Below are 22,892 nucleotides of genomic sequence, written 5' to 3' on the forward strand. Positions count from 1 at the left end.
CCATGATCAACACGAACCAAACTCTTCCAGTCTCAGATACAGCTACAGTGATTGAGGGCGGGGCAAAGAGACGCTGTTCAGCCAATGAAGACTAGAGACTGGCATTATGCAAATTAGTTACAAACCTATGAGCAGAAAATGAGATTGGAATTACTGACGACTCGTTTCAGGCAGTTCAGAATCAATTCTTTCTTTTAGGAGACAAAAACTCAATTTATCTGAACTTTAAGACTTTTTACACTCACAAACAACTCTATTACACTAGGGCTGGGTATTGCCACAATCTTCACAATTCGATTCCTATTCACATGCTTTCGATTCGATTCGATTACGATTTCGATTCAATACAGATTATTTTTGATGTATTATTTCAGTTTCAGCACATGGCAAATTTTCTAGAGGAAAAAAATGCTGTAAACTACACGTGAGAGTCAGCTGGTGCTACTATAATAATACTGAAGGTTAAATTAACTTATTTATATACAAACACTTAAATTACACTCAATCATGTTTTTATTATAAATAAAGTTTAGAATGACATAATCATATTTCTACTCCAATTCGTTTTTTTGAAATATAAACATTTAAATCATGCCTGATTTATTCAAACACGCATTAATTATTGAAGAACATTAAAAATTATAATGAATATGTAACGGTGCATAGCTATATTTATCTTTCTAGAGTTCACTTTTCTAGCTGACTAATGAGTTTATGGTCACTGAATATGTTTTTCTGAGGTAAATGTGACGTCACGTGACATTGAAGCTGTTTTATTGAGTCTTTCGGAGGTTGAAGCACTGATTGAGCGATTACACGAGACATGATACGGATTTCAGTAAGTTGTACTGTATATTTTAACATACCTTCAGATGTTCATGTTTATTTCGCTGTAACTGGTATTAAAGCGGAGGAGAGGATGATCACATGCTTCTCTTTAACTGAGGCGCTAAAGCGATCCGTCACGCCACATTAAACAGCGCCAAAGCGGTGTTTATTTTTTGAATCTCATAATAAGATGGACGTCATTTGAAATCTGAGACTTTGCTTCATATCAAAAGTAACAGATTATTGTGATTTATTGGATGGGAGGAGCTACATATTCTGCTCATTCATCAACTGAAAACAGACTAGACTAATCGATTCCTGGGATTTAAGAATCAATATCGGTTCGTAAAGATGAGAATCGATTAAAACCGAGAAATCAATATTTTTTACCCAACCCTATATTACACACTACATGACAGGGAAATATCCCAATAAAAGCATAATAGAGGCACTTTAAGGGAGACACAAAACCAGAAGAGAGCAGAACCTGTGGGTGAGCTGGGTTTCTCCGCCACGGGAACGCGAGCGCCGCCGCCGAACACGGCCACCCAGAGCTTTGCGTTGAGCGGGTGAGCGACGATGCGGAAGAGCTCGTGCGTTGAGTGTGTGGCCAACCCGTGGACGAACAGGCTGAGGAAGACGGCGGTCAGAATCTCACACAGAAGCACGGACAATCCGGGCTGGTTCTCGTCTCCGAACGCATTCAGCAGCTGCATCAGGACGCTCACACCTGCACAGACACACACAGATCATTCTAGAGTCTTGTGATGACAGTCAATATGGGGTCAGAGGTCACAGATACTGTGCTTTACCAGGCCACTGCGCAGGAGAAGTGTTGGGCAGGACGGCCTCCTCCATGCTGACGCTCCTCACAGGGGTCTGATGGGTAAGCAGGACGCTCTGGTAGGTGATGCCCGTGAACGGATTTACATGGCTGATGAAAAACAGATCGTACAAACATTTAAGAGTGAAATTCAAGCAGTGATTATAAGAGACGTAAACAAGACCATAGCAAATATAATTTTTTTAGTACAATTTATCTCATAATTTAGATTTTTTTGATGTCATAACTAGCAATTTTTCTAATGTGATGGAAATGGGCTTCCATACATTTTGATCAAACATCACAAGGTCAAAACATGCACAGATTAATTGTTCACAATTACATCTATAATATGCATTTAGAAACTAGACAGGGTGAATAGATGAGGATAGAGGAAACGACTCATTTAAAACATTTAGCGTTGATTTAATCTAACACAGATTTAATCTGTGGTGACGGAGTATAAATGTGCAAACGGACCCACACAAAGGCCACATTCATTTGACTGCATCCTCTACAAATGTCACATGTCGGGCTGGTGCGAGCGCACGTCACATGAGCGCCACATTCTGAGGTCATTCGGTCATTATGAGACTGAACAATTACAAGATGAGCAAATGTTGCAAAGAGAAACATTTTGTAACATGGAATCAGTCAGTGTAGAAGCAGCCACAAGTAGGTCAAGATGAGGCCGACAGAAACACCCACCTGTAACTGTGTCCGTCACAGAGACACTGATAAATGCAGGCCGACAGGGAAGCTGCCAGCGTGTGCATCACGTAGATCTGAGACAGAAGGGAGACATGTTAGACGACATCATTCATGCTCTTCCTCAGTGTTTCTGTCTTGTTTTCCAGCACAAATATCTAAACATTCTTAAATCAAGATACATTTACTGGAGAAGAGAAATGACTGAAGATATTAAGACTGGAAAATGTATCAAAATGAAGCGAGTTTGTGCAAATATTTGCCAATGGAGTCAGAAAAATCATCTTAATACAAAGTGTAAACAATATAATTTTTCTGACTCCATTGGCAGATATTTGCACAAACTCGCTTCATTTTGATTCATTTTTCAGTCTTAATATCTTCAGTAAATTTGCTTCTTCGGATAATTTAAGAATGTTTATGTGTAAATAATTTTCTGCAGTGTTTCAATGATCCGTGCTTTACCTCGTTGTTGACGACGTCCGGCTGCGGAGGCGCATCAAGAGCGTTGATGGTGTGTAGAATGTCGTGAGTGAGATTGGTCAGGTGCACTATGGGATTGGCCACCACTGTTTTGGAGTTGGCGGTCCATGCCAGAAGAAGAGGAATAGATACATGCTGCAGAGCAGGGACAGAGATCTGCAGAGCGTCATCCTGATGAGACAGACAAAACACACTGATAAGGTCAACGCAGGCTGATGTCATTTAATATTTCTTTTAAAGGGGACCCATTATGCCCATTTTACAAGATGTAATATAAGTCTCTGGTGTCTCCAGAATGTGTGTGTGAAGTTTCAGCTCAAAAAACCCCACAGATCATTTATTATAGCTTGTCAAATCTGCCCCTATTTGGGTGTGAGCAAAAACACGCCGTTTTTGTGTGTGTCCCTTTAAATGCAAATGAGCTCCGCTTTCCAGAAGAGGGCGGAGCTTTAACAGCTCAACAACAACAAAGCTGGAGAATCTCACGCAGCGTCAGCGTCACGCCGGCGTGATCACCGCATTTTTTTTCTAACCAGTGTGAAAGAGACTCAAAATACTCCGTCAATGTTGCACATACAATTAAGAGCTATACACCATTTTAATCTGTGGAATATCTTCTTTTATTTGTGTACACTCAGAGTAAAAACAAAATGTTGTGCTTTTTGTAAAATAAAGAAAACAAACATGATGCGTGATTTCTCCTCTCCCTCTGAAGGAACTCCAATCTGATAGTTCTCAGAAAATGAACTGTAACTTAGTGAATACTAATCACAAAAAAATTAGACTTATGTCTAAAAAAACTTTGAAATGTCAGGTTTTAAATCGTGTAAGTCAAATCGAAAACAAATATTCTGTGTTTATGTAATCTGTATGAAAAGAGAGCCATGTCAGAAGTCCGTGATTCAGCTCATTATCCGCTAATGCGGCCACGCCCACGGAGCCAGCGCTATTCAGAGGCAAATTCTGAGTCAATACATGCATTCATCGTCTCAATCGTGTATTTATTGTCTTGAAAAGTGTTTTGAATAGCCATAGTTGGCGATCTCTGGCCTCTGTTAGTTCAGTTAGTTCCTGGATTGCCTATTCTTCTTTAGTGCTCAGGCATTTGTGGACAAAAGCGGCAGAGCGCCCTCCGGCTGCAAGTATGAATTGAAAACACAGTATCCAGCGCTCATAGTAATGACAATAAATCCTGAATATTACTCCTCTGTATAGAAAATTGACAAACATATGAGAATCCATCAATATTTCTCCAAATGTGCATGCTTTTAAGCTAAAAGCCTATATGAAATGCCATAGAGGTAACATAATTGTTCAGACACTTTGCATCACAGAAATACATTATATTTTAAAGAATATAATAGAATACCATTATTTTAAATTGTAATAATATTTCACAGTAATTCTTTTGTCTTCTCAGGTGAGAATCACCCATTATTCATGATTATTCAAGCCTCCACTCATACTGTGTTTCTTGACCAAAGATGTTTTAGAAAATTTTAATCTCTCTATTGTTTTATATGAACAAGCAGGCAGCATAATTTTTACCTCATTTTGAAGCAAAAACTCTAGTCTACAACCTCCAATAACCAGAAGTCTTGTGAACAAAGATTTAATATATATATTTTTTGGCTTTATTTCAGTGACTTAAGTTTTTTGTTTTTTCAATAACCACGCATAAACGTCATTCCTTCAAAAACACAAACATGTACATACATGTTCCTCACATATTATTGTAGCCTAGTTTGTGCTGAATACAGTGTAATGACACTTTTTCCATTAACCCTCTGGAGTCTGAGGCTGATTTGGGGCCTGGAGAAGTTTTGACATGCCCTGACATTTGTGCTTTTTTCAGTTGTTCATAAACATATTAATGACACAAGTGTCATTACACTGTATTCAGCACAAACTAGGCTACCATAATATGTGAGGAACATGTGTGTACATGTTTGTGTTTTTGAAGGAATAACGTTTATGCGTGGTTACTGAAAAAACAAAAAACTTAAGTCACTGATATAAGGCCAATAAAAGTATATTAAATCTGTGTTCACAAGACTTTTGGGTATTGAAGGTTGTAGACTAGAGTTTTTGCTTCAAAATTATGTAAAAATTATGCTGACTACTCTTTCATTTATAACAATATACTGATTTAGTTTTTGTAAGACACTTTTTGCCAAGAAACACGGTATGCGAGGAGGCGTGAATCTCCATGAATAATGGCTCATTCTCACCTGTGAAGACAAAAGAATTGAATAGTAATGACCTGAAAAGACTTGCATATTAATGAGGCATTTCAGTCAGGTAGGCTGTGAAAAAAAACTTCTGTGATGTCTCAAGCTCATCATGGTATATGAAACATACAGAAAAATTTTATTACAATATAAAATAATGGTTTTATATTATACTTTAAAATATAATGTATTTCTGTGATGCAAAGAGTCTGAATATAGGCTTTTAGTTTAAAAGCATGCACATTTGGAGAAATATAGGATTCTCATATGTTTATGTCAATTTTCTATACAGAGGAGTTATTTTTTATTTAATATTCATTGTTATCTCTATGAGCGCTGGTGTTTGCAATTCATACTGCAGCCGGAGGGCGCTCTGTGCATTTTAGTCCACAAATTCACCTAAGAAGAAGACGATATTCCATGAATGGTGTTTACCAATTCATACTACAGCCGGAGGGCGCTAAAGAAACAAAAACTCACTTAAAACTTATCAATAGAAGAAAACAAACAGGAATTTACTGAATGTCTTCCAGAGATCGCTAACCATGGCTTTTTCATCCAGATAAACAATTTTCAAGGCAATAAATACACGATTGAGATGATGAATGCATGTGTTGTCTCTGAATTTGCCTCTGAATAGCGCTGGCTCCGTGGGTGTGGCCGCATTAGTGGGTAATGAGCTGAATCACGGACTTCTGACATGGCTCTCTTTTCATACAGATTACATAAACACAGAATGTTTGTTTTCGATTTGACTTGCACGATTTAAAACCTGACATTTCAACGTTTTGTTAGACATAAGTATGAATTTTTTGTGATTAGTATTCACTAAGTTACACTTCATTTTCTGAGAACTATCAGATTGGACTTCGTTCAGAGGGAGATGAGAGATCACGCATCATGTTAGTTTTCTTTATTTTACAAAAAGCACAACATTTTGTTTTTACTCTGAGTGTACACAAATAAAAGGAGATATTATATAGTTTCAATTGATGTATTACTTATGTCTCTATGACAAAAAATGACAGAGTATTTTAAGTCTGTTTTGCTGCAATGTGAAAAAAAACCTGCAAAACGCGCCGGCGCGTTTTTAGACCTCAGAGTGTTAATATGTTTATGAACAACTGAAAAAAGCACAAATGTCAGGGCATGTCAAAACTTCTCCAGGGCCCCAAAAATCCTCAGACCCCTGAGGGTTAAACAGCTAATTTTTAAATCTCCCTTTGAACTTTGAGCGTCGTAATATCCTAGCCTGATTATGTATACTATTTTAATATTTTTTCTTTCCATAAGTCATTATTGGATGTTACTGTTTATGGGAAACTAATAAAAATTTTATTCACAGAAACTAAAATAAAGCTTCTATAGCTTAAATGTCAAGTTTTGACACAGGATGTTAAACTGAAGTCCGTTACCTGCTGAGACTCCTGCAGCAGCAGAATGAGCTCCATCCTGACGGAGGCCAGTCCTCCTCCGTGAGAGCCGTGCAGGCTGCAGTAACTGAGGAAGATGCGCAGCAAGGGCTGGTTCCTCTTCAGCCACAGCCTCCGCCGCCGCTGCACCTCTCTGGCCTGCTCCGCTGCGCCCTGCACCTCCAGATCCTCCAGCTGGCTCAGGTCCGCCGAGATGCCCTCAGGCAGGTGCTGGAGGAAGGGGTTGTAACCGCAGCAGTTCTGCAGCGCCGCCACCTCTCGCTCCAGCCAGTGGCACAGCTGATGCCGCAGCTTCCCTCCGTCCAGCTCGTAGCCCGTGGAGAGCGTCCGTAACTCCGTGGTCAGGATCTTCAGGCAGGAGCTGAACTTCAACCGGGCGGCAAGGATGTCCTCGGTCAGGGCGAGCGAGTCGCTGTGATCCGTGGGGGTGGACGCCGCGTCCGGAGCGTCTCCGTTGTTCTCTGGGTGGATGGTCTTCATCGCCAGTCCCGATTCTTCTACGTCAGAGTCTTCAGAGTCCCACTTCAGGTCCAGAGGCTCATCCGGCAGAGTGATAGAGGGCTGGCTCCAGTCGAAACTGAGCACCGAGTCCGACTGACTGTCGTCTCTGGGAGACGAGAGCGAGGACACTGACTGGAAGCCGTTGAGAACAGGCTTCTCTAGACCTTCAGAAGCGCTCATCGACATGGAGGGATACTCACGTGCCTTGGAACGCTTAACAACTTTCGGCATTTTGGAGAGCACCTCTAAAGCTAGCATGGGACAGCCGGCCTGTAGGTGTGCGTGAGCGGCGGTGAAGAAGAGTCTCCTTTCGGTGAGGGTGATGGAGTCGGCCACGCGGCCCTCGGCCGTCAGACCCACTTTAGCTTTATCCGAGGAGCCGAAGTGGCGGCGTAGAAGCAGCGGGTGCGTGCGGAGGTACGTGTAGAAGTTGAAGACGTCAGGATTACAGGGAGATGTGCCGGCGGTTCCTGAAAGAGAACGATTTGTGTCAACATTTTGGAAGCACATGAGGAGGAAAAAAACTGAGGGATAAAGACCTCTTGCCTTTCCTTTCATTAGTTTTGTTTACATCATTGTACATGAATCCACATGAATCGAAGTTTGGAAAACCACTTTCACACAGACCAAAAGGAACCGAACTCTGATGTCAAGCGGTCTCAGGTCCACACCAAATGTTCCAGTCTCTCACCTTCATTGGGCTGTTCCAGCAGAGTGTCCAGGGCCCTGCTGTAGTCGTCTAAGACCCAGTAAGCCATGCTGCGCAGGAACGGGTCCTGGTGGGCCGCCATCTGGTGGTCCTGACCCAAAACGTGCCTCTGCAGGATTCGTTTGTAGGTGCAGGACATCTCAAACTCAGACTCGTACAGTCGACAGATGACTAGAGCCAGCTGAAGGTCCTGCATCTTCTCTATACAAACCTGATCATGTGTGTAAAACCAACAGATCTTATGAAAACCTCACGTGACAAAAACAAGATCATTGTGATCTTGTCTGAGCAGGTTCAGAGAAGCACATAAACATGTTTTGCAAACACTGTACCTCAACAGCATCTTTCAGGGATCCAGCCAGCAGAAAGAAAGCAGCGGAATGTTGGAAGCGCTGTTTTCCGAGCAGAGAGAAAGCGTTCTTCATAGCTGCTTTCCTCCAGCGATCTTCACTGAAGTTATTGCTGAAGAACGCAGTCATCTTCGCGTTCTGCTGAGACCTTCATCAAACAGAAGCTCTCGGTGAACTGAAGCCTTGCTGATGGGCGAATGACACTTTAGCATGTGTGTGTGTGTGTGTGTGTGTGTGTGTGTGTGTGTGTTACCTGTACAATCCCCAAACCACGGCTTTCTTCTTCATGGCCAGATAAAACAAGGCTGCGTCTAAGGGGTCGTTGTTTCTCTGATAAGCAGCTTTTGCCACCTGTGCAGGAGAGAGAGGATGAACATGTGTTTTCTCAAGTTTCACATAATATGCACAGAAAATGGGATCAGTTTGGTCAGACCTTCTCAATGCATCTGCGAAGCTTATTAGTACTCCGCAGCCACCAGCCCACACCCATGGCTCTCAGATCTGGCCACGTGGGATCTCCTTTCTGCAGGGCTGGAAGCATGTTGAGCAGCTCCTCTTCAGCCTCAGAGTGGAACGCCCAGGCGTAGTGGCAGGTGGACAATCCTGCAGACCATCAGCAGTTATTGAGTTTCTGAGCTTAAAGGCCTTTCAGAACACACAACATATCACAGCTGAGATTTGAATTTGATAGGGGTGTGACGAGATCTCATGCCAAGAGATCTGTGACGGCGTGCGAGGGTGAAATTAGCATAGAATGTACCACCGCTATGTTAACATTACGCCTCCACTACCCACACAACATACACCCGACATACTCCCTGACATACTCGCTCGACACTCCCCCATACGTACTCACACGACATACCCGCCCAACTACGTACTCCCCAATATACGTTCCCGACACACCCATTCGACATACTCTCTGACATGCTCGCCTGACATCCTCTCCCAACATACATGCCTGACATACTCCAACATACTTACCCAACATACTCCGACATACTCGCCCGACATATTCACCCAACATACTCCTTGACATAACTGCCCTACATACTCCCCCCTTCGTATTCGCCTGACATACTCTCCCAACATTCTCCCTCCTACATACCCGCCCAATATACGCCCTGAAATACCCGCCCGACATACTCCCTCGAAATACTCACCCGACATACCCGCCCATCATACTCCGACAGACTCGCCCGACATACTCCCCCCTACACTCACCCAACATATGTGCCCGACATACCCATTTGACATACTCCGACATACTCGCCTGACATTCTCCCCCTACATACGTGCCCAACATACTCCCGACATACTACGTACTCGCCCGACACTCACCCAACATACTCCCTGACATATTTATCCAACATACTCCCCCCTTCGTACTTGCCTGAAATACTCCCAACATTCTCCCTCCTACATACCCGCCCAACACACTCCCCCCTACATACTCGCACAACACATCCACCCAACATACTCGCCCGACATACCTGCCCGAAATACTCCCTTGAAATACTCACCCGACATACCTGCCCAACATACAGCATGACATATGCACCCGACATACTCCCTGACATATTTACCCAACATACTCCCTGACATACCCGCCCAACACACTCCCCCCTACGTACTCGCCAGACATACTCCCTCGAAATACTCGCCTGACATAAATCACCTGAAATTCTCCTTCCTACATACCTGCCCAACATACATGCACGACATATGCACCCGACACACTCCCTGACATACTCCCTTGACATACCTGCCCGACATAAATCACCTGACATTCTCCTTCCTACATACTTGCCCGACATACCCGCCTGACACACTCCCTGACATACTCCTTCCTACATACCTGCTTGACACACTCCCCCCAACATACTTGCACGACATACTCCCCCCAACATACTCCAGGACAATGATGCAAAACCAGTACTGGAACACTTGCAATACCTTGACAGGAAAGCTGAGCTCGATGAGCCGGAGGCAGAGATGTCAGGAGGAAGGTGTGCAGGCGAACAGCCAGCAGGAACTTCAGTCCACATTCATCCAGTGTCTCTCCACCTGAAAAAATGCCATCAGATTCATCACATCTAACACATTTATACAAACGAACAACTGTATTCATCAATAAAAGATAATGACCTTGGCCTTTCCCTTGACTTTCTCCAATGTCAGTGCTGGTGGAGGCAATGGTGTCTGCCAAGGCCATCAGAGACATCTGCTCCATCCGCGTCAGGCCCGGGAGACTAGAGTGAAGCAGGTGTCCGGATAACACCTGTGCATGCTCAGAGCCGAAAAACGTGGGGCTATACTTCGACAGATCAATGACTTTGGCATTATCATCTTCCTCATCTGCATCAAAAGGGTCCAAGTCATCCGCACTGACACCGGTGCTCGAGAAGAGCTCATCGTAAGCAACACTTTGGCTGGATGTACTGGCGCCGTGAGCGCTCACGCTATCCGTTCTTTCTTTGGCACTGGGGGCCGTTTCATCATCGGCGGCTAAGAGCGCATACAACGGCAGTGGCGGGATAGAGTCGATCTCGGTGTAGTCCGAGCTCTCGCCCTTGCTGAACATCTTTGGGTCTCTGGTGGTGCTTCCGCTGGCGCTGATCGTGAGTGAGCGCAGACGTCGCTCTTGGTTGACAGTTGTGTCCTTCAGAGACACGATCTCTCCGGCGATGCACTTCACCAGATGGGACAGGATGGCTTTGGCCCGTCGGACCTTTCCGAGGTCCATGAGCTCCAAAAGCTGTACCGGATGATACTGGGGCAGAGTGGGAAAAAGGTGGTGCGCGGCCTCAAACAACCCAGAATCCTCCATCTCAGCTGGGAGGTCGTACGCAGTTCTCTTTCCACTGAGTTTCTGAGCCAAACTAGTCATGGACCTAGTGAGAGTCTTTTTAGAAGGATTCGGACTGAGTCCCTCCAGTTTCAGAGACGTCACGCTGCCGGTACCGATACTGTTCTCTCCGGTGGCGAGCGCCGGCTTGGCCGGGGTGGGTGGCTGCCATTGGGAGTAGACGTGCATCTCGCATTCCATCCCGACTACTAAGATCCCATCTCGCACCCAAGACAGAGAGACAGGAATGGGTAGCGAACCCTCAACAGACGACACTAAATCCACCACTCTGAGAAGAACCAGGTGGGAGCAGCGGTGCTCCCTGCTGCTATCGGACAGTCCCAGATCTGGAGGTTTTCCCGATAGCATCCCGTACATGTAAAGTTTGGATCCCAGACCCACGGTTAATATATGAGAGCCGTCTTCTCTGGAGACCCAGTCTAAGTGGACCTGCCTCTTACCGCCAAGAGCTAAGCAATTGTTATTTACCAGCCCATCCCTTAGTACCGTAAGGCTTTTATCACAGTCATTACTACTCGGGCTATAAGAGCTGCTGACTTTAAGCATCTGCTCCAGTATCCACTGAGAGCCGCCGGTGGAGTCGCACTGGAATATGCTGACATGCATGAGCGGCTCGCCGGAACCCGGTCCGTCGCTCCGGTGTGCTACCGCGACTCTGCTGGTGTGGCAGCAGCTGAGACCCATGAGCTGACCGCACACGCTCAGAGCGCTGCTGCTGGCCACGCCTTCCTCCACTAACAAAGGCCACTCTTCCCAGACATATGACGGTTCTCCAGAGCTATCGGGGTCAGAGACAGCGCTGCACCTCCAGAACCGGACAGTACCGTCTGAGCAGGATGTGGCCAGCAGATACGGAGCCCGTCCAGTTGGCTGCAGGGATGAAGAGCTCAAATGTCCTGCAAGGCAGATAATCTGTCAGTATATAAACACAGAACATCACATACGATCACAAATGTAGTTTGCCATCACCTGCAGCCGGTGTTACACGTATGACTTCAACACCCTGCGGTAGGTCGAGCTCCTGGCTGAACACTTTCGTACTGGTAAGAGTGAGGCGACAGGCGCTCTGGAGGTTGGATGTGTTGAGTTTCGTTCTCTGGGCCTGCGGTGAGCCGACCGTCTCGAAGTTAAACTGTGAGCAGTTTGTGGGTGATGGAGACACAGTCTCAGTTTTTGCAGGAGTTTGAGTTTGCTCTGAAACAACGGAAACAAATCAGTTTAATTGACAGAAACAGTGAAATATAATGATTGTCTGCATATGCTTTCATTGAAATGTCTTTCCTGTACAGCTGACAATGTTAAACCAGTGATCATGCTTTTATTTAGGCTTAAACCTGTATTCATGTCTTACTCCAATCTGGCACTTTTAACAGTCCAATCATGTAGGTTTGTTTCCATCCAACTATTTTTATGCAAATTTTTATGCACATTAAAAAAAAAAAAAACACTGGAAACACCAAGATGCGTATAAATTCTAAAAAAGAAATTTCTTACGAGCTCAATTGAGGCGGACAATTTTTATGCGTGCAAAAACTACGATGGAAACACATTTACTAAAAAAAAAAATACTTTGATGCACGCACATAAAAATAAGTCCAGTGACGATTAGATAACTGGACTAACCAATCGCATTGCACAGCATCTCAAATATTGGTTTGGTGGTTCTGAAACATCTGAGTCAAAGTCTATCATCAGCATGATTTGGTTTAATTCCATCCCATAAGTGTTTCTCACAATTAGAGATTGACCCATAATCGATTTTACCAATATTTTTCCCGATATTTTATGTTCTCCATATGAAAACATTTGACTTTGTATATTTATTTTGTCTGTTGTTTAATGCTGGTTGTTATAAATAAAAAGATGCAACTGGGATTAACTAGTAATGTTTTTTTATTCAGGCAGTTTAGAATGTTTTATGCTCTTTTAAAAAATTTGTTAGAATTATTTTTACTTGCTATATTCGTTACCTGTTTGCACTTCAGACACTTTAATGACAGTGCACTATGTTTTTCATTTTTTGCACTCTTTCAGACTCTATTTATTGATGTAGAAGTGTGTTTTGTTCTGTATGCAAGTGAAATTGCAGAAATTACAGTATTTAAGTGGTAAATAAAACAGTTTGTTCAGTTCAGTGCTGCTGTTATAATTGTCAAAAACAGAAATAAAACAAATATTGGTTCTGTATATTGATTATAGGGCACATAAACATGCAAATAATTGGTACCGGTTATAAAAATAAAAAAAAGGCTTTATTTAATCAAACCTGTATTCATGTCTGACTCCAATCTGGCACTTTTAACAGTACAATCATGTAGGTTTGTTTTCATCCACCTATTTTTATGCTAATTTTGGGATATCACATTTAAAAAAAAACACTGTTTGGAAACAGCAAGATGCGTATAAATTCACAAACTGAGGAGGATAATTTATATGCGATAAGAAGACATGCATAAACTACGATGGAAACACATTTACTAAATAAATCCTTCGAAGCACAAAAAAAAAGTCCTGTGATGATTGGATAACTGGACTAACCAATCGCATTGCACAGCATCTCAAATATCGGTTTGGTGGTTCTGAAACATCGGAGTCAAAATCTATCATCAGCATGATTTGTTTTAATTCCCTCCCAGAAGCGTCTCTCACAATTAGAGATCAACGGATAATCTTTTTTACTGATATTTTTTCTGACATTTCATGTTCTCCATATTAAAACATTAGACTTTGTATATTTATTTTGCCTGTTGTTGTAAATAAAAAGATGCAACTAGGATTAACTAGTCATTTTTTATGCTTCTTTTTATTATTATTTTTTATTTGTTACCTGTTTGTTTACCTGGTCAAAAATTTTATTTAAAAAAGACATTTCAGTGACAGTGCACTCTTTCAGACTCTATTTATTGATGTGTTTTCTTCTGTATGGAAGTGAAATTGCAGAAATCACAGTATTTAAAAAGTGGTAAATAAAACAGTTTGTTCAGTTCAGTGCTGTTGTTATAATTGTCAAAAACAGAAATAAAACAAATATCGATTCTGTATATCGATTATCGGGCACATAAACATGCAAATAATTGGTATCGGTTATAAAATAAAAAAAATCACTATCAGTCGATCTCTGCTGAGAATTGCATTCCCAAACACCAGCATCTGAAAGCAAGTCATTTAAGATGGCGAAAAAAAGAGCCTGATTGCAGCAACTTCCATTTTTATTGCAGATATTTTGCACCAATTTCCTAGGAAGTGACAGTTATGTTCTTTAGTGCACATGTAATTTGCAAATGTTTTATGCCATATTCCAAATTTGTGCATAAGTTAAATTCGCAACTTTGGATGAAAACAGCTACTGAGAATGACTTCAAGTTCACTTGGAAGCATGTCACTATTCTTAATAAAATCCATTACAAACCCATAATGACGGGAACTGCATCTAACTGTAGATGCCACATGTGCAGGAGCGACCTGCCGCTCTGAGCGATCTCCACCACCACCAGGAAGAAGCGAGCGGAGAAGAGCGTCCGGCTGGGAACTAAACAAAGGCAAGCGTTTACGATACAGCACAGAAGCACAACCGACACTGCTGCGTTATCAGAGAGAATGACCTCCTACCAGACTCCTGCAGGCAATCGTCTGATTTCTCATTTCCCAAGATCAGGTCCTCCTCAAACACATGCAACAGCTGCGTCTCTTTCCCCTGCTGAACAAACAGTGAGAGACATGGTGAGCGCTGGGCACTTTGGGAAATGACATGTTACTCCGGTTTAGTAGTGGATCTTATACGTACAAAGTCTGTGATGGCATCGAGCTCGATGATGCAGCCCGGTCTGGCCGTCGACTGTTGGCTGATGATGTTAAACACCTCGCCAACATATTTCTGGAAGAACAAGACATGATGCATATATGCAGGACTCTACTATTCGACAATTCAACATAAAAGCCAGGTTCATTCTTACAGAGATGTCGGGGTTCGAGAGTTCACTCAGCAGTTTTTTGGCCTCTATGATGGCCTGATACAGTCTCAGCGAGTGTCCGTCACTGGCAATGAAGCAGGCACTGGGTGAGTTTCCATACACACCTTTTGGGAAGGAAATGAAATATGAATAGACCAACATCTAACATCCAATCAGCTTCAAGCAGAACGAAGGTTCATCAATTAAACTTTTAGAGATGCACAGTAAATATTCATAAGCCGAATACACATTTATGAATATTCTACGAGACTGACGGCACAGTGACTCATTAAAGGTTGCGGCGAGCAGGAACCTCCAAAAATATCCCAAATAATCCGCACACAGAGTGCCTTTTCCTGTTTTGTACTCTTGCTTTCTTTTTCTTTTTTGCTTAAGACTGTCAGGCTGAACTAATTTAAATTCTAGAAGCAACCACAAACGATGAATTTTGCTTTTATGCAACGTTTGTCAGAAACCAAGGTAGACGTCCTCACCGAGGCAGTTGCTAGGGATGAGCGTGGGCAGCCAGGCCACGTTAGAGAAGGCCGACGCGTGCAGCGAGTTGATCCTGGCCAGCTCTGACACGCCCCCCGAGAACGACAGCGGACCCACCGGATCCACCCGCCACAGGATCAGCTCGCTGTAGATGGCGTTGGGGTCCTGGGAGACGCCACCGGACGACACTCTGCTCCTGCGGGACGGGTCCGGCGGGAGCGTCAGAGTGGCGTCGCCGTCGGGCGTCCTCAGGGCGTTGTGGTGTGACGTGGTGAGCAGCAGGGGCAGCAGAGAGTGACAGGCCAGATCGTTGAGGTGGAAGCGGTGGCCGCAGTATCGCGACTTATGAGAGACGCTGAGCACCGTGGAGAAGGCCGAATCTTCGGCGAAGCTGACGGCCCATTGGTTGAGGGAGCCGTCGGCGTGTTTGGAGATCATCAGGACGCTGGGGGTGAAGATGCTGAGGCGCAGGCTGTTGGAGGAGGGTTTGTTCTGACTCAAGCCGATCAGCGCGGAGGAAGAGTGCGGCAGACCCGCGGGCCGCTGACGTCCGTGCTGGATGGCCAGGTCCACGTTTTTGTTGCAGGCGTACATGACCACGCTGCGGCTGAGAGAGTTGGCGTCACCGGTGGGGAAGGCCACGGGAATCCTGGACACGAAGGAAACCTGGAAACGGAGAATTATTACTCACCATGTTTGTTTCAAAGCAGGAGAATGATTTAATGATGCAAAACAAAGTTGTATGCTACCTGCGTCTGTCGGAACATGCCCGGCTGGTATTCGTCCAACCAGTCGACGTGCCACACCAGCAGCGACCCGTCCATCGGGTGGATGCTGAACAGCATGTCTGCTCCTCTGTTCCAGTCGCCCAGCAGCACGTCCACCTGATGATCCACAGCCGGTGCAGGCAGAGCGACGGAGCTCGCAGCTGCACCATCAGCGCTGTTCCCCTCCTCACCCACATCTGCTCAGAACAGAGAGATCACTTCATATGATGCATGTGAATCCTCACTAGGGTTGGGTATCGAGAACCGGTTCTGAATTTCCAAGAACCAGGGATTTGATGAGACGTGTGCATCTCGTGATTCCTGCGTTTGCATTTTAATGTGATTTTAAAGCATTTAAAGGGTTAGTTCACTCAAAAATGAAATCTCTGTCATGTCGTTCCACACCCGTAAGACCTTCGTTCATCTTCAGAACACAAATTAAGATATTTTTGATGAAATCTGAGCGGTAAATTCTCGTCCATAGACAGCAATATAACCACTTTCAAGGTCCAGAAAGGTACTAAAGACATCGTTAAAACAGTCATGTGACTGCAGTGGTTCAACCTTAATGTTACGAAGAGACGAGAATGCTTTTTGTGCGCAAAAACAAAAAAATAACGACTTTATTCAACAATTTATTTTCTTTCCTGTTAGTCTCGTACGCAGGTGACGCACTTAAAGGGTTAGTTCACCCAAAAAATGAAAATAATGTCATTTACTCCTCACCCTCATGTCGTTCCACACCTGTAAGACCTTCGTTGATCTTCAGAACACAAATTAAGATATTTTTGTTGAAATCCGATGGCTCAGTGAGGCCTGAGCAATGACATTTCCTCTCTCAAGATCCATTAATGTACTAAAAAACATATTTAAATCAGTTCATGTGAGTACAGTGGTTCAATATTAATATTATAAAGCGACGAGAATATTTTTGGTGCGCCAAAAAAACAAAATAACGACTTATATAGTGATGGCCGATTTCAAAACACTGCTTCAGGAAGCTTCGGAGCACAAATGAATCAGTGTGTCGAATCAGCGGTTCGGAGTGCCAAAGTCACATGATTTCAGCAGTTTGACATGCGATCCGAATCATGATTCGACACACTGATTCATTTGTGCTCCGAATCTTCCTGAAGCAGTGTTTTGAAATCGGCCATCACTATATAAGTCGTTATTTTGTTTTTTTGGCGCACCAAAAATATTCTCGTGGCTTTATAATATTAATATTGAACCACTGTACTCACATGAACTGATTTAAATATGTTTTTAGTACATTAATGGATCTTGAGAGAGGAAATGTCCATTGCTGGCTATGCAGGCCTCACTGAGCCATCGGATTTCATCAAAAATATCTTAATTTGTGTTCTGAAGATGAACAAAGGTCTTACAGGTGTGGAACGACATGAGGGTGAGGAATAAATGACATTATTTTCATTTTTGGGTGAACTAACCCTTTAAAGCAGTTTAGCGCTGCTGTGTTTACATCCGAACGCCGGCTCATTATTGGCCAAAGCTGATCACGTGAGCAGCACGACACATGCGTTGTCGGCCAATAACGAGTCGGCGTTCTGACGTAGAACACTGAAGTGGTGCACTGTGTCTTCAATAGGGGTGTAAATCGGACAGTTCATCACAATTCGTTACAATATCGATTCTCATAGCCAGCGATTCGATATTTTCCGATTCCTCAAAAAGTTCTGTGATACGATTCGATTAATATTCCGATATTTTGAGCATATTTTACACAACCAGTTAAATTTTTATTAACTCACAACTGCAACCAAAATATATAAACATTTATTTCAAAATTTCACATTCACATTTTCACATATTGTGTGAAAATGTGGAGTGTTAAAACAAAGGTGCCTCTATATTTAGCCCACAGGTATCGATTTTTTACGCATTGCATCGATGCATCGGATCATTAGACATTAGATCGATGTATCGATCTACATCGATGTATTGTTACACTAGTCTTCAACATAAACTGTGTAGGATAATGACAGAGTAGAGAGAAAATTGTTGAATAAAGTCGTTATTTTTGTTTTGTTTTGGCGCACAAAAAGTATTCTCGTCTCTTCATAACATTAAGGATGAACCACTGCAGTCACATCGACTATTTTCTATTTTAATGATATTTTTGCTACTTTTCTTGGCCTAGATTGGGTAATTATGTTGCTTTCAAATAAAAGAAAAAAACTTTGGCTTTCAAAAATATCTTAATTTGTGTTCCAAAGATGAACGAAGGTCTTACGGGTGTGGAATGACATGAGAGTGAGTAATTAACAGAAATTTCATTTTTGGGTGAACTAACCCTTTAAAGTGCTTTTTTTAAGTGCAAGACTTCGGAATCAAATCGATAAAATTCAAACGATACCCAACCCTAATCCTCACAGGCTTATTAGTGTACAAATGTCATTAAACTGTAACACACCGATGGCTTTTTTTACCCACGCAATATGTGTTGCTCTAGTGTGACCTAAATCTCATATCACAGTAAAGGGGCCGTTCACACAGAATGCCTTTTTCCATTGCACTGCACTACATTTCCATTGTTTTTCAATGTAAACATGTGCTAGCACCTGATTAATCTGTTCTCCCTTATCTTTCCCAATGTTAATATGGTAAATCAGTCCTTGTCTCTGATATATTGATGTACTACACAGTACCGTAGCGCTCTCCGGGTCCGTTCTGCTCGCCGTTGCTCCTGAGCTGCTGTAGAAACACCTCCATGCTCAGCGTCAGGTGCAGCTCTTTGTTGTTGAGCCAGTGAACAGTGAACGAGCCTCCCGGTTCCTCCTCATCGGAGCCGTTCATGGACGAGATGGAGGGCAGCAGAGGGATGTCTGCACACATTACAAAGGCCTTTGGTTCTTGCATGTATTTTGACAACAGGTTTGAAAGAGTTACATGAGCGAAAGTGATTAGCTTTTTTCATCAGTAAGCATCATGTCTGTGTCACACTGAAGGTCACGTTACCTGTGGCTGGGTTTATGCTGGCAGCGATGTGGAAGTGGCACAGGGCGTTGGCGTGCAGGATGTTGGTGCGGTGTGCGTAGTGCTTGTTCTGCTGCTGTGGCAGAGGACCCGTGTACGAGAGCTGAGATAAACACCGCACCTCCTCTCGCCACGAGGGCTTCAGGTTCAGCTGTGAACAGACAGAAGATGCAGCTCTAGTCGTCATCAGTGAACACACACACACACACACGAGGGTTTCTGCTTCAGCTCACCTCCAGCGGGCTCTGGTTCAGGGTGTTGCTGGAGGACTTCTTCATGTTGTTTGTCTTCGGCAGGTCGTTGTTGCAGTGATTGTGTCTGTGTCCGGACAGCAGGCAGTCGCTGGGCAGCAGCGTTTCCGCCCACAGTCGACAGACGCTGTCTTTGCAGCAGGTCAGCAGCACGTTACACACGCCGCCTCTGGAAGAGCAGCAGCACACAGCGGTCAGCGAGAGCGACAGGCGTCTGCAGGGGGTCCGTCGCGCCTCAACTCACCTGGGCATGTATTTGCTGGTCTTCCTCCAGGAGAAGCCGGTGACGGAGCGAGGGTGGGCCAGGTAAATGAAGGAGAAGTTGATCTCTGCCCCAGAGCGCAGGTCAAGCGGGGTGAAGAATTTGGTGATGTCTGCCTGCCATTTGCTGGTGCTGTACCACACTTTCACCAAACAGTCGTCCTGCAACGAGACAGAATTTAAATGGAGGATGACAAGAATTTGGTTGAACAACGACTTTTCAACACAAAGCAGTCAACTCGGAATAACATGCATGCTATTTTACAAACGTAAACATGAATCAGCATGACTCAGCTATCCATTAAAGGATTAGTTCACTTTCAAATTAAATTTTCCTGATAATTTACTCACCTCCATGTCATCCAAGATGTTCTTGTCTTTCTTTAGTCGAAAAGGAATGAAGGTTTTTGATGAAAACACTCCAGGATTTTTCTCCATATAGTGGACTTCACTGGGGTTCAACGGGTTGAAGGTCCAAATGTCAGTTTCAGTGCAGCTTCAAAGAGCTCTACATGATCCCAGACGAGGAATAAGAGTCTTATCTAGAGAAACCATCGCTCATTTTCTAAAATTTAAAAAAAAAAAACAACAAGTTTTAACCATAAATGCTCATCTTGAACTAGCTCTCTTCTTCTTCTTCTTCTCTATTTGAATTCCAGCAGTGTAGACACTGCTAAGTGTATTACTGCCCTCCACAGGTCAAAGTTTGAACTAATTGTTATATACTTGCACTAGCATATTGAATATGACAATTTAGTTCAAACTTTGACCTGTGGAGGGCAGTAATACACTTAACACTGTCTACACTGCTGGAATTCAAATAGAGAAGAAGAAGAGAGCTAGTTCAAGATGAGCATTTATGGTTAAAATGTATAAAAATTAAAAAAAAAAATTAGATAAGACTCTTATTCCTCGTCTGGGATCATGTAGAGCTCTTTGAAGCTGCACTGAAACTGTAATTTTGACCTTCAACCGTTTGGAGGCCATTTCTCCTGGAGAAAAGTTGGAGAAAAATGTTTTTCCTCAAAAACCTTCATTTCTTTTCGACTGAAGAAAGAAAGACATGAACATCTTGGATGACATGGAGGAGAGTAAATTATCAGGAAATTTTAATTGGAAAGTGAACTAATCCTTTAATAAAGACAAGCACTTGGTTGAATGAATCAGCTGTTTAAACGAATCAGTTGAAATCAGTAAAGGAAAGTCTCAACATCAGCTACTGCAAATTTGGTGTCTCTAGCTCAAACTCTCTAGCGCCACCACTTGTCCAAAGTTTTCACTCATGTTTATGCTAATAACTTTTGAAAACAATATTATTTTTTCCACGGCTCAATATGATTCGATTGCACCATATGACATCATTTTCCATCATGAATCTTTTCCCGCCACATTTTCCCGCCAAAAAAATACTTTTTAGAACTCCTCCAATTTTCATGAAAATCAAATCATATCATCTTCAGACTATGCTGGCAAAAAGTTATCAAAAGCTTTTTGATAAACCCAACTATTCTCGATTAACGCGCAAACAAATTCGAAGAAGAGCATGCCAAAATTGGACGCAAGGCTGTATCTCCACAACGCTTTAGCGATTAGCCAAACTTGGTACATGTCATCACAAACATGACCTGGGGCTACATGCTGCGTTTCGGCACAGCACCACCTACTGGTCTGGAGAAAGCAAAAATGGCTATTTTTGCTTATAAATGCCAAAAATTATAAAACTGGTCTTGTTAGATTCAGGGCAGCATGCCGAGTTCAGTGAAATCCATTTTTACCATATCGGGCATTTTGGGCGTCGCCCATTTTGCATTTTGTAGCAAAGTGCTGTATTTTTTGAACGTATGTATGGGTCATCAGCACGATGGCCTGAAGGAGCCTGAGAAGCTTTGAGACAGCGCCACCTAGTGGTGAAATCAAATATTGATATGCTCATAACTTTTGATGTGATTGACTTATTTTCATGGGAGTCACGAATCCAAGTCGAATGATACCTAACATGCTAGGTTTTTCGCCTTAAGGTTTGTGTAACTTTGCAAATTAGCGTTAAAAAAATGTTTGCGAATATCTTCGAAACCGTTAATTCGAAAACATAGGTTGTTGAATATTCGTTATTGCCCAAATGCCAAAAATTTGATAGTAAGTGGCAAAAAAAAATGCAATCAGAGTCATGCATGGGTTATTTTTTATGTACTCATTCATATACATGTCTATAACTCCTAAACGAAATGAGATATTTTTGCCAAATTTGGCACACTTATTTATGGGCACACTCTGATGACACATAAAAAAAAGTGGTGGGATTGCACCTGTTGGTGGTGCTATAACTTAATAAAATATTAAATTGCCACTAACTACAATAAAGCAGTGGTTCCCAAACTTTTTATCTTGGAGTACCCCCTGAAGGGATTTACCATCCTTCTGCGTACCCCCTCTCTTCCACTTCGACTGCAGTCACACCTTTACCATTAAGGGACAATATTTGCCCCCTAAATTGATTATTTAGCTTTATGAATAACTTTATAAAATAAATAATGTTTAAAATAAAAAAATGTCCAATAGAGAAATATGCAATGATGGTAAAACTAAGTAAACCTTTTAACTATTAAACTAAAACCGCCAGTAGGTGGCAGCAAGTCACTGTTTTTATGAGTGAGTCATCGAGTCATTCATTCAGTAACGAATGGCTGTGAATGAATCATTGAATCATTGACTCTCACGATTCGTTCAAAGCCGCAGAATTGTTCGCGAAACACAGACGTGTGTTGTAGTTCTGCTGTGGTTTTTGTTAGAACTATTATTTCATTGCAAAATAGAGTAAATACTGATAGTACTGTGTTTAAAATGTACGTTTTTTTTTTTTACCTGTTGTATTATGCCACGTTTGCAGTCATGTGGATATTTGGGAACAATTGCATTCTTGCTCGTTATCATCATTAAATACAACTCACACAAGGTATGTTTTTGTATCGGAGAATGTTTGAGTCTTAAATCGAAATTAATCCATTATCTGTGTCTATATTTGTTCTTCATGCGAGTACGTGCTAAATCTCTACTTTTACAAAGGTGCATTGTCGAGAACAACAGTAATTTAGCACGATTTAAGGCAGCAGATTCTGCACGCAATCTATCATTTGTATGCTGCTTGTTTTACAGTCTATGGTGGATACAGTAATTTTTGACTGCAAATTATGAGGTAATTTGATTAAATGTACTGGATTTACGACATTTTGGAAGTT

At 42.7% G+C, this 22,892-nt stretch overlaps 1 protein-coding gene across 3 annotated transcripts in view; it reads right to left on the reverse strand.

Moving 5' to 3' along the window:
- Positions 1-22,892, reverse strand: part of dmxl1 (Dmx-like 1) — a 39,357-nt gene that overhangs the window by 11,491 nt on the left and 4,974 nt on the right. For 2 of the 3 annotated variants that reach the window (XM_048209435.1, XM_048209433.1), the window contains exons 8-29: positions 19,640-19,818; positions 19,378-19,564; positions 19,127-19,295; positions 18,817-18,993; positions 16,130-16,344; positions 15,380-16,046; positions 14,889-15,010; positions 14,720-14,809; positions 14,545-14,632; positions 14,345-14,464; positions 11,905-12,129; positions 10,215-11,831; positions 10,023-10,133; positions 8,500-8,669; positions 8,320-8,417; positions 8,049-8,214; positions 7,699-7,927; positions 6,489-7,477; positions 2,825-3,013; positions 2,360-2,436; positions 1,641-1,762; positions 1,316-1,558 (exon numbers count right to left, since the gene is read on the reverse strand). In XM_048209435.1, coding sequence (XP_048065392.1) covers positions 1,316-1,558; positions 1,641-1,762; positions 2,360-2,436; positions 2,825-3,013; positions 6,489-7,477; positions 7,699-7,927; positions 8,049-8,214; positions 8,320-8,417; positions 8,500-8,669; positions 10,023-10,133; positions 10,215-11,831; positions 11,905-12,129; positions 14,345-14,464; positions 14,545-14,632; positions 14,720-14,809; positions 14,889-15,010; positions 15,380-16,046; positions 16,130-16,344; positions 18,817-18,993; positions 19,127-19,295; positions 19,378-19,564; positions 19,640-19,818 — 6,250 coding nt within the window. The remainder of the gene's footprint in view (positions 1-1,315; positions 1,559-1,640; positions 1,763-2,359; positions 2,437-2,824; positions 3,014-6,488; positions 7,478-7,698; positions 7,928-8,048; positions 8,215-8,319; positions 8,418-8,499; positions 8,670-10,022; positions 10,134-10,214; positions 11,832-11,904; positions 12,130-14,344; positions 14,465-14,544; positions 14,633-14,719; positions 14,810-14,888; positions 15,011-15,379; positions 16,047-16,129; positions 16,345-18,816; positions 18,994-19,126; positions 19,296-19,377; positions 19,565-19,639; positions 19,819-22,892) is intronic. The other variant, XM_048209434.1, reaches the window with a different exon arrangement.

Source organism: Megalobrama amblycephala, linkage group LG12, assembly GCF_018812025.1.
Source record: "Megalobrama amblycephala isolate DHTTF-2021 linkage group LG12, ASM1881202v1, whole genome shotgun sequence".
In the NCBI taxonomy this organism is placed as follows: domain Eukaryota; kingdom Metazoa; phylum Chordata; class Actinopteri; order Cypriniformes; family Xenocyprididae; genus Megalobrama; species Megalobrama amblycephala.